The sequence below is a fragment of the Candoia aspera genome, chromosome 1, assembly GCF_035149785.1.
Source record: "Candoia aspera isolate rCanAsp1 chromosome 1, rCanAsp1.hap2, whole genome shotgun sequence".
NCBI classification, from domain to species: domain Eukaryota; kingdom Metazoa; phylum Chordata; class Lepidosauria; order Squamata; family Boidae; genus Candoia; species Candoia aspera.
Genome location: NC_086153.1, coordinates 171,479,683 through 171,492,106, shown reverse-complemented (window position 1 = coordinate 171,492,106; position 12,424 = coordinate 171,479,683). Strand labels below are relative to the sequence as shown.

The 12,424-nt window shown below is 40.0% G+C and overlaps 1 protein-coding gene across 1 annotated transcript in view; it reads right to left on the bottom strand.

Moving 5' to 3' along the window:
* ERBB4 (erb-b2 receptor tyrosine kinase 4) overlaps positions 1–12,424 on the bottom strand; it is a 559,265-nt gene that overhangs the window by 214,557 nt on the left and 332,284 nt on the right. The window contains exon 13 of the mRNA XM_063303051.1: positions 3,775–3,907. Within this exon, the coding sequence (XP_063159121.1) occupies positions 3,775–3,907 (133 nt within the window). The remainder of the gene's footprint in view (positions 1–3,774; positions 3,908–12,424) is intronic.

Genomic DNA, 12,424 nt, shown 5'->3' with positions numbered 1-12,424 from the left:
AATCATTTCCAGTGCTCTAAAATCTTTCTAGATACAGGTCTGACAGCTCCATTTGACAGACAGCCTTGGCTTTAAAAGCTGTAGGGCAGATGGTATATAATTGGGGGCTATCTACTTTTGTCCACGATCATCAGCGGACTTCAGCACCTTGTCTCTAGGCAGTATCTGGTGGGGTGTGGATAATTCTCTGCAAATTTTGATGTAGATTGGGAAGGATTTTCAATGCTTAATTGTTTAATAATGGCATCGCCAAAATCCCTGCTTCCAATTATTCTGCAGAAATGAAGAAAAGGTATATGAGAGTAGCAGTGGATGTGCGTGTGGAATTATTGTGAACTTCATTAGTTGTGATGCTGATACTGATTATATCATTTTATTGGAAAAGGAAAATTCTCAACAAAAGTACAATTTGTTCTTTGTGCAGTGGTTGCACAAAATGTCATGCTGTAATTTAACTTCAGCCTGGGATTTTGTCAGCATGGCTTTCTTGGAGTATCTCTGACTTGTCTCCAAGCTGGTAGAGTTACTGTTTCTGTCAGCTTCAGGTTACACAAAGGTTTTACAGATAACTCTCGGTCTGTGGCCCTTCTGCCCTCAGAATAGAGAAAGTGGGTTTTACCCTTCTTCACTTTCTGGTTCCTTCCAGGAACCACAGCACCACGGTCTTTGCCTATAGAGCAGGTCTTTCTGATTACACATCGTTTGTCACCTATACATTATCCCCATCTGCAGACTCCTTGCTATGTAGCTGTTAGGCAGAGATGTGCACTTTTGACTTCACTCCTAAAAACCACTGAGAATTTCCTATTAGCTGACTTGCACCACGCAGTAATATCTCTACTCGGTAGGCTTTTGCAATGTGCAGATATTATCATGTTATTAAAGGTAAGGCACTCCACATCCCCCAGGTGGGGAAAGACAGAAAAGAATGCCGCTTTAGAGTTTTTAAGAACGATGATAAGAATGCATGGCTTGTCATTCACCTATCCTCTGTCTCCCCACCAGCAAGAGAGTGGCCAACACGGTGCACCTATGAGTGCCTGGCTTATGGAGAACCAGAGGTAGAAAGGAAAAACCAAGGAAGACAATTATGAAGCAAAGATTAAGATTGTTTGGAATTCTATTCTGCAATAATTGGCTTTTATGGTTTGCAGAGCTGTTCTTGTATATCTAAAGGAATGCCAGCTAAAATTATAGCTAGTAGAATTTTGTAAAAAGGTTTTTACTACAGATTCTGAAAAGAAAACTCTTTCAAAGAAATTGGTTTTGATTACCGAATACTAATTTGGATTTCTTTTATGTATCTTTTGGATAGAGACTCTCTCTCTTCCAACCCTTACACCAAAGTAGCAGGTAAGTACAGCATTTTCAGATACTTTTAAAAAATACCCACACATACATGTGTATCAGGAAGAATAAGAAATGCTAAAATCAGAAACTGATAAAAACAGTAAGAACCTCCTAGAAAGGCAGGATCTTGTCAATATCTATAAGACTGTCAGTGAGGAAGTGAGATAGGTAGAAGAAAAGAGAATTTCAGTGCCTAAATGAAAAGGCCTTCTTTCTAATTCCATACAAATGGAGCATACAGTACAAGAGTGCTCTGAAGTCAGCCTCAGAGATCAGCAGACTGGAATGGCATGAAGTCTTCACATAACCTAATCCTAAACTCAGAGATCACTAACAGCAGTTGGAATTCTACTGGAAAGAAATTGAAAGCTACATATATGTAGTTCTTATAGAAAAATGAGCTGCCGCATTCTGGTCCAATTTTAGCTTCCACGTATTCTTCAAAGGCAGTCCTGTGTAGAGTGCATTGTAATGATCCAGTTGAAATATGTATTTATTTATTCGATTTCTATAGCCGCCCATCTCAGCAAGTGACTCTGGGTGGCTAATGTAACAGGCCAGACCTACATTCCCAAGAATTAGACTTCACTGGTTGATCGGCTTCAGCTAGGTAAAAGTACCCATGGCCACCAACTACAGCTAAAAATTCAAGGACAAAGGGAATAAGAAGAATCTGCAAAACTGTATTTTCAAGGGGAACGCTACCCAATTCAACAGAGGTTGAATACCAAGTTTGGGATCAGGTCGACTGATCAAAAATACTTCTGTCATGTCAGAATTCAATTTTATTTCATTATATAACATCCAGTACATTATCATCTCCAGACAATGATTCAAGAGCTTGACAGTCTCCTGGAAATGTGATGGAAATGTATATTGCTGGCACTGAAACCTCAGACCCCAACTACTTCCCACAATTAACAGTTTCATGCAGATGCTAAACAGCATGGGGAGTGCAATGACCAGCTCTGACTCAGAGAAGTATGACACCTAACAGCCTGCTCTGGGAGAACCGGTTGGATCTCAGCCTGAGGAAGCTTCAAGCATTCAGACACCTGGGGTTGATCCACCTGGCAATCACCAGGAGTAGCCGTGCAATTGTCCAACAATAAGGAACTGGAACTGAAAAGACTGCCCAGCCCCAGAGTAAACCATGTGCAATATAGAGCTAAGCAATGGCATTCAGCATGTCTCCCTGCATGTCAAGAGCATTCCCAGCCTTGATTGGATTCACTGGCATGGGCTTGATTTACAAGCACTGTTACTTGGTTTCCCTCATTGGGAACAACTGCTCCACTTACCAGAACTCTTGTGCATTTGTCTCTTGAACCTGTTGCCTGTGGAAACTCTGCTCTTTGGAACATGGTCAGGCTGATAACCCCCACCTGGACTCCTGGACTTCTGGACCATGGCCTGACTATGCTTCTGCTTCCCCACTTGGACTCTGGATGTTTAGAACTCTTTCCAAGCCAGCTCTCTAGGGACTGGTTCTTTGTTGCTCCATGCGTGCACTTGCACACATGCCCTGCCTGTCTTTGCTTGTAACGGCACCAAAGTAAATCTGTGCAAGTAAACTCCTTGGTGTATGTTTGGGGCAGGGCAAGGAGACAGAATTCAACCCAGCAGCATTCTACAAGACATTCCACAAGAGGTCAAAAAAGTTCTGTTCCTCTATGTCAGGATATCATATGGTCAATGGTACCAAAAGCTCCCTAAAGATCCTGCAGAACTGTGTCCCCACTGTCTAGTTCTCAGCCTAGTCTACTAAGGTGACCAAAATTCTTGTGGGCCCAAACTAGGCTTAAAGCTGGGTTGAAATGGGTTGAGGTAATATGCTTCATCCCGCAAACAAGGGAACATGTACCGAGTAGGAGATTGAACTACAATAGAAGACCTCTCTGGTCCCTTACATTTCTATGGGACTCTGTTTGGGATTCCTTTTGGCAAATACCAAACTTCTGCCCCGTTGCACAACATTTCCTATCTAAAGTACCAGTCAGCTCTTGTATGCAGTGTTGCTGCTTTTCAATCTTCCATTTAAGACACGGCAACTGGACACAACTTTTCCTTGCTGTCTCTATTGCCCTTCCAAAGGAATGACCAGTTGTTTTGCCTTATGGCCGAGCTTATCGATCCTCTCCAGTCAATACTCCAGTCCAGTTACATACAATCATATATGGAACTCTTCAAATCACAGCCATGGCTACTGCATTGTCTTAGCTAGGATATTTTGCATCATTCTCCCATAAAAGACACCTCTGACCAGCACTAATCATGATTACCAGTTGTTGCATGACAGATGGCTACTTCCAGACATGTATCACCAAAACATTAAAATTAGTAATTTCAGAAGTATGAACATATTTATATGAACACACACAGACATACAGACACACACAAAGCCTACAGGGAAAAATGACTTACCCTTCATAAAGGTGACAAGACTTTACACAGGTTTTTCCTCTGATGAAGTGTTTACATGATAAACACTGATCTGGCCCTGGCCCCCAACATCCATTTTTTGAGCATAAATGGCTGCATATCATCTCTTCTGCAGCTGTAAAATAAAGGCAGGCACATTCATTTATAATAAACAGTGCGCTAAATGGCAGATATAAATCCACATTTAGAATGCTTAGTTCTATCACCACCACTTAAATCCATACATTAAAAATGGGAGAAACAAACAGGAGAAATTCCTTCTTGCTTTAACAAAGATTGCTCTTAGGCCAGTGCATTAAAATGTGCTTTTTATGGTGACTATTATCAGTAGTAATTTCAAGAAAAAGATTATGAGAAACTTCCTTTTCAGAGGATTATTTAATGTTACTTATTAATACCAATAACTTTTAAAATGGAAAACATGTAGATTTTACTTTTAATGTGGTATGTAATCTGTGATTATTTTAAATGGTTTAAAATTTGCTATGGCATGAAATGATCCACTAATTGAAATGTTATTTCCCAATTTCTTTAACTAAAGCATTTATTTCTAGAGAGGAGAAGGCTTAGAATTAACATACAGATAGTCCTCACTTAACGACCACAACTGGACCAGAATTTAGGTCACTAAGCGATGAGGTCATTAAGCAAGATGTCACATGACCGCTTCGCTTAGTGACTACAATCCCAGCAATTCCCCTTGCCATCGTTAAGTGAATTTTACTGGTCATTAGCCAAGGACCCATTCCAATCCAAGCCATTCTGGGGTTGGTCCCTCCCAGCCCCAAGCCTCAGTAAGGTAAGGGACTGCCTCCAACTGTCCCCACCTGCCTATCCTCCCCCCACATCTCTACCCTTTTGGCCGCCCTGCACCCTGCCTTGCGGGGCAGCAAGCAGCCCCAGAACCACATGGCTCTGAGGCTGCTTGCAATGTCCCAGGAAGCTGTAGACGCCCTTACCACCCTGCACTCTGAGACCCCTGCCACCCTGCACTCTGTTGCCTGAGCTGATCTTTGGTGGCTTCTTGCTCCTGCTGCTGATGAGGTGTGCCAATCTGGCTGCTGGGCCGGGCTGGGTTGGGCTGGAGTTGCAGAAAAAAACCCAAAGCAGCCCCTTTGGGAAGAGCTGCTGGGCAGAGCTAAGTTAGCTTCTTGTTCCAAGAAGAAAAAAGAGGCTTAAAGCAGTCCTTTTGCAAAGAGCTGCTGGGCTGGGCATGCCTTGTTAGCAGCAGGAGCAAGAAGATGGCAAGGTCAGCTGGGGTGGCAGAGCACAGGGCAGCAGGGGGCCAAAAAGGCATAGATGGATGGGGGAGACTGGCAGGTGGGGGGAGTTGCAGTGCCCCTGCAGTTGTAGTGCGGGTGGGCTGCCAAGCGCCTGAATTTTGATCACGTGACCATGGGGCGCTGCAACAGCTGTCTCTTTGGGCACTGGTCGTAAGTCCATTTTTTCAGCGCCATCATAATTTTGAATGGTTGCTGAACGAATGGTCATTAATCAAGGACTACCTGTACTTTATCATCGTGGATAATAATAATGTATTAGCGGCATCAAATGCTGTTTCAGAAATATTGCTGAAGAATTTTTAGGTGGAGATATTATAGAAACAGATGGAATCTAGTAGACCAAAAGTCATACAAGAGATTATAAATGTGTCCAAAATTCTTCCTTTTCTCTTATCGCCACTGAGGTAATAATTATTGTTTTATTTATTGGCATACAGTAAAAATAATATTCTATATTGAAGGTAAACCTCACCTTCATTTGCCTAAGTTAAACCATTATTCCATTTAATCCCATCCTGTCTAGTCTGACCAATTCAATTCTTCAAAATTAGCAAATGAAGAAACATGGGAGGGGGGCACTTCCCAGGCTGACATATGAATATTTACTAGGGGTGAGATAGGAGGGACCTTCATTTTTTTTTTTTAGATCCAGATTAAATTTAGTCTGGAAAAGAACTCATTCACATTCCTTTCCTCTACTCAGATGCTTGAGTAACTTTCCAAAAAGATGAAATATTCAGTAGCAAGTCCCTGCCACTTTCAATTTACATTCTGTTTGTTGCTACTTATTCAACACACACCACCACACCATTTTGCATGTTTAAAATGTTTCTTGGTTGAGAAGCCTTAACTCTATATTCCTGCCACCAGCATGAATGGCTGACTGTGCTTCATTAACAAAGATCCTGAATATCTGTCATACAAGCATACTGTGCACCTTAGCATATTACTACTTTAATATAGCTTTTCTTGCCCTACTTGGGTTCAACATGCTCTTTCATCACTGTGCTGTGATCTCTGATGTTGACACAGCATCAAAGACCTCTTTTGATCTACTGAGCATGCCTCCTCTATGGCTGAAGAGCATTTTTCAAGCATGCCTACTCTTTTCCAAAGAATAACATTGTGGCTGGAGGTTAGGAGGGCTCAGTGTTTGTCCCACAGTTCCAAGACTACAATGTCCTTACAAGATCCTGGAGAAGACAGTATGTAACCAAAGGGAAGAACTGATCCTAGAACTTCCTGTCATGGTCTTAAAGGCAATCAGACTCCAGATCCTCCCCAGCATTCTCCCCTATCTTAAAAGTGAAAAAGAGGATTGCAATCACCACAATTTTCCTAGGATATTCTTCACTTCTCATAAATCAGAAAAAGCCTGTAAACCTCTTTCCAGACAGTATAGCTCATGAAAGCTTATGACTTTTAATAGAATTAATAGCTAACATGGCTCTCCTCTTACAACATCTATTCTTCTCAGTATGCTTCTCTATATTTTACTGGAAAGAATTTAAAATCCTACATATGGAGCAAAGAGTGGTGTTTTTGCACTGAAGATGAACTAGGAGAGTTGAGGTTTTTTTAAAAAAAAAAACATACCCACACCCACACCCACACAAAAAATCCCTGTTCCTTGCCTCCAAACAGGACTTTTCCTTAAATTCTCAGGCTATTCCTGCTGTCTCTGAAGAACTGGTGGTTCTCCTTGAGTGGCATAAAAGGATCATCTTCATCCTACAAGTCCCCACTGTTTTCTAAGATTTGCTGGGGGAAAAGATTGTCTCTTCCTGATTAGTCTCCATAACAAAAGCCAACTTACAGGTTGAGAATGCAATACCACTCTAATGTACTGTGCTTTAAGAATCCATTCTCACAGCCTCTCCCCTATTCCACAAGCCAGTTCAAATGAAGTACATGGATTTAAGACAAGCTTTTGCAAAATTAAACTTTATTATTTGCTTGGCAACCACTTGTCAAATGGAGAATTAATCAGGCAAGGAGGAAAGTGGGTAGAACAGCATTAGCTGGACAATGTAACATCAGTCACAAAAGCACTGATACTTTATGTCAGGACTGGCTTAAGATTATTTTGTTGCCTGAGGCAAAGCAGCAAATAATGCCCCATTTAACTCTGGGTGCATATTATCCAAAGATAGCAACCCAATTTTGGCAGATGTTAACAGAAAATCCTCCAAGCACCTCCCCTATATCTAATGTTAACAGAATAAATCATAGTTTGCTGCCTGGTCATCGTATCAAAAGTATGCTGCCTCAGGCAGCCATTTCACTCTGCCCAATGGCAGAGCTGGCTTAAACTAAGGTAAATGTTTTTAATATATCCATTGAACACATCATAAAGGCAAGTTAGGCTGTTCCCCAGAGGGCCAAAAGTCCAGGAGTGCCTGGCTTAGCCCCAGTAAATGTCTTGCAGAAGCAGTTGCTATTGGCATCTTAGAAGATGGGCAGCAAAGCAATGGGGTAACTTCTCAATCAGTAAAAGTGTTAAAGGAAATAGTGAAAATACTGTGTTGGAAGAAATTAAGATCTCTCCCTGCCCGCTATGTTGTCTCCCCCCAGAACACTGTCTTCCTGCAATATTGCCTTCCCCTTGAGCAAGGTAAAAGGTTAGAAGTTACAAAATAGAATGGGTTGGATGCAAAAGGGGATTCCAGAGATTAGAATGTAAAAGGAAGCCCAACTGTTGAGACAAAGGATTCCCTTCCAATTTAATCAGAAACCTTGGAAAACAAAAGGTCGCTAATTCACAGAACAGCAGAGCCCATTCAGGTGAACAGACAAAAAGATCTCCATAATCATAACAAAAGATTCCTTCCAATGTGGACAGTCCAGGCAAAGCCACAGCCCTGCAGGGAACCCAAACCATTAGAACAGGAAGCACAAACAGCAGGGGGCCTGACCACAGAGCGCCTCCTCTCTGAAATCTGGCAAACTGCACTTTTATCCAGTTCCTAGAAGGCGGGAACACCTTTGCATAACAACAGACAAGCAATCTTATATAAAGATCTTGTGGGGGAAATACATGTGTGGCTACCTCTGACAACCTGCTTATCCTGTATCTTGTGCTCTCAGATCAATAAAGTAACCACCTCTGTTCAAACAATCGCCTGCACTTCTTCATTCCCGTCTCAGAATGGACCTTTTGGTAAGATTTCCTTCCAACAACTGTATTGCATTCCTCAGACCAGTGAACTCACTGACTTTGATACTGGGAATTTATCCCCCAAATGAGGACAAAGTATTGTTTTATTTATTTTATTATTTATTTATTATTCAAATTTCTATCACTGCCCATCTCCCCCCAAAAAGGGGGACTCTTTATAAACAACTCATGGAGAAACTCACAAGTTTCTGTTACGAAATTTGGTGTTTGATGGGAGATTGGAATGGAGTGATCTCCCCACAACTGGACAGAACTTCTGAGAAAAATAATAAAATCACTCAAGGCAAATTAGCAAAAGTTTTCTTCGATTTGATGGACAATTTAGGGCTGGTTGATATATGGAGACAGAAAAATGACAATTCAAGAGAGTATACCTACTTTTCTGAAAGACATAGATCTTTTTTAAGAATATACATGATTTGGATTTCAAAGAACTTGGCTATTAAGGTTTCTAAAATAGAGATATTACCAAAGACTTCGCTGGATCATAATCCTGTGAGTTTGGTTTAATAAAAGAAAATCTAATTCTTCTAGATGGAGACAAAACGAAATGCTGCTACATAAAGAAGCAAGAGTGGAGGATTGTAAAAGAAACTAAAAGAAGTTTTTGAAAATAATTTAGGTAAAGGCACTGATTTAAGAATGGTTTGGGATGCAAGTAAAGCTTTTATTAGAGGTTATTTTATACAACATGACAGTGAACTTAAAAAGAAGAGTCAAGAGAAAAAAACAAGCTATTTTGTATGAAATAAAGAGAAAAGAAGAATTCAAGACATCTCCAGAGAAGGTAAGTATTTCTCAACAAATTAAGCTTTTACATGGCAATTATCTATGTATGTTAACAGTAAGAGAAATGGAAATAAAAATGAATTCAGTATTCAGGATGAAATTCCCCCATCCAGGTTTTCTTCTTTTAAAGATAGGGGTGCTCTCTCTCTCTCTGCATTTTTTTTTTCCAAACTGCGACTGTGTCTGAACATTTGAGGGAGCCCTTGGCACTCTATTGTGGGGTACTTCAGGGCTTGGCCCTCTCCCCCATTTTCATCAATATCTACATAAAACCACCGAGGGAGGATGAGAGATTATCAGTATACTAATGATACCTGGCTATAGATTTCCATCCTGAGCTAACTGAAAATGTGTAAAAATCTTGAAATGGTGCCTATTGGGGATTGGATGGGACAAAATAGGCTTAGGATGAATCCCAGCAAGATAGAGCTACTGTCTGGCTCCAGAGTGACTCCATGTTTAGCTTTGGATCGGGTAGAACTACCCCAAAGAGAACAGATTCAAAATCTGGAGGTCTTCCTGGACTCATGACTCCTGCAGAAATAGCAGTAGCGACCCTGCCCAGGAGGGTCTTTGCCTAGCTTTGGATGGTCCTTGATACCTTCAGCATTTTCTGTGCCATGCAGAACCTTCTCACCCCATACGCATGGGCTGAGAGGTTATGCTGCTGGATTCCCTGAGATGTTAATGGTGCAGAAGCACTGGGTGGCATTTTTCACCACAGGTCCCTTTGTCTAGAATAGCCTGATTGCTCCTTTCCCTACTAATCATTTAAGAAGATAGTAGTTTTTCAGGGAGTCTTTGAAGTGAAAGATGTAATTGCTCACATAGGGAGTTGGAAAGTTTTTGGTTGATGTCTTTATTTGTGATGTGTTTGTTTATGGGTTTGCATAATGTGTACTAGTTTTATGATGAAGCCACCTATGATTGCTAGATGAGACAATATGCATAGACATATATGCATACGTAAGAGAGTCACATACAGATCTGATCATCACAAATATTAAATACTTCATATGGTATGTTTCTCATCATGTTTCTCAAAGTTTTTCTGGGCAGAAACTTTGCTGTATTCAAAATCGGCACACACACTGAATTCTGTTCCAGCCAAGGAAGTGAAGCACAAAACATAGCAGAAAATGCCTAACAGGAGAGTGGATAGGGCTTGGGTTGTATAGCTTAAGAAAAAAACTCTCTCCTAATTTAGCAAATTGTCACAGAGAAGATTGGATTAGGAATCTTGGGAAAACAGAAATGTGACTCCCCACCCACACAGAACATAACCTTAGGCCATTTACATTCACTGTTAGTTAGCTTACTTTATGAGAATGTTGTGCCACATATTGCTTGTAAAAATGGTGAGATAATACTCACAATAATCTAAATAATTTCAGGTAGACTTCAAGGATCCAAGTTCTTATTTGGAGACTCAGGAGCAAGCCCTACTGAAATCAGTTTCCTTTGATTGTATTGTATGGTTATTGCAACAAAATTGTTTAATGGCCTAAATTATAAAATGTTTTTATACATATGGAGATCTCTTATATACTATTTTTCAATGTTTCTATGGATGAAATTCTTTAAATACTGTCTGAAAATTAAACTAGGGAAACTTTTTTCCCAACTAAGACCAAAACAAAAAACCTACATAAACCTGTGAATAATATTTTATTAAACATCTTACCTTAGCTTGTCAGTCTCTTTTATTAAAGTAAGTTCCACAACAATATTACTCAGTTAATTAAACAAGCAGGAATACAGTCAATTAGGCTGCAAAGATTTATAAATTTAATTGACTGAAGGTGTTTATGAAAATGCTGAGGTTTTCCAAAACAGAAGTGATGAAGCACTACAAAGCACTTAGGTCCTGTTTAATTCATCCCTATTAAAACTAATATATTTTTCCCAATAGTTGAGAAGAAAGCTACATATTTTTCTGAACCGTAGTGTATTTTGCTTACAGTTGGGACCATCTCTTTCAGTACGTAAAAATGAAGCATATGTAGACAAATTTATAAATCAAAAGAGAATTCATGAAAAGATTATTAGCTAGACACAGCAAGTAATTGTGAGTTTTCTTGTGCTACCTGGGAAAAGCTTTGCTGAAAGCTAACTTTAGACTCATCTAATGAGTCCTCCAATTGAGAATTCTTCCTTCCGAGTACTGTGCTTATTTTGTATTGTCTCCCATGCACAATATTGTTGACGCCAAAGAAATGCTAAAGAGTATTCAGGATGAAATTCCCCCATCCAGGTTTTCTTTTAAAAGAATAGGGTCAAGGTATGGATTTGCAAAATTAATTTACATCCAAATGGCCCACCTGTGGAAACTCTGCACTTTAAAGTTTAATTAAAACAAGGAAGCAAAAAGTATTGGTGATTTTTTTTCTCCACAAATTCATGTTACTTCTTTTCAGATCACAACTGGTAACAAGGAAAAACTGCATGTTCAGAGGTAGGTCAAACACTTAGCACACATCAGTTCCCACATTCAGTACTGTACTTGGAATTTTCAATCAAACTAGAGTCGAATGAAGATTGTGTCATAAAATTTTCCATCCAGTTCATGGAGAAGTAAATAATATAAAATTTACAAATCTTGTCTGGATTGAAATAGTTTTGCAATAGCTTGCAAGATATTCAGTCCAGACAGAGGATAGCATGTCTTCCCATTGGACAATTCTCCTGTTGTATGTCCTCCCAACTTTCTATTTCAGGAAAGCAATTATCAATCACTTTCCTACCTGGATGGATACATACATACATACAGTACATACACAGATGTGTGTTTGTGTGTGTGTATATATATATATATATATACACACACCTATGGGTATGGGTATATGTATCTGTGTGTGTGAACACACAAAAATACAAATTTAAATTATACATACAGAGCATCAAAATGCTCATACATGCAGACACAGCATGGTGTCTAATGATTTCTAGAGGCACCTTTACAGGGATACAATAATAGCACAATGGTTATGACATTTGTATAGGCTATTTGGGAGCTGGGGGTGAAACTCTACTACCTCAAGTTGCCTGAAAAGCAATAAAGCATCGTACTGTTGGATTTATTTTTTAAAAAGCCCAGGGAAAAATAGCTAGCTCAGGGGAAAAAATAATAAAAACAAGCAAGCAAGCAAGCAAACAAGTTTCTTCTGAGTTTTGAACCCAGAGCAGGAACCATCCTAACCTCAGAAAGCAAGCTGTTCTTAGTGAAGGGCTGTAACCAAGAAGGTCATTGTCCAGGCCCCTCCCGCAAGGGGGTTGGAACTTCCAGTGCTCCCCCTTGGCAAAAATATATTGGGTGGGCATACTCTACCTGGAATGGGTGCTCCCGAAAATAATAAGAGCTCAAGCCATAAAGGGATGCGTA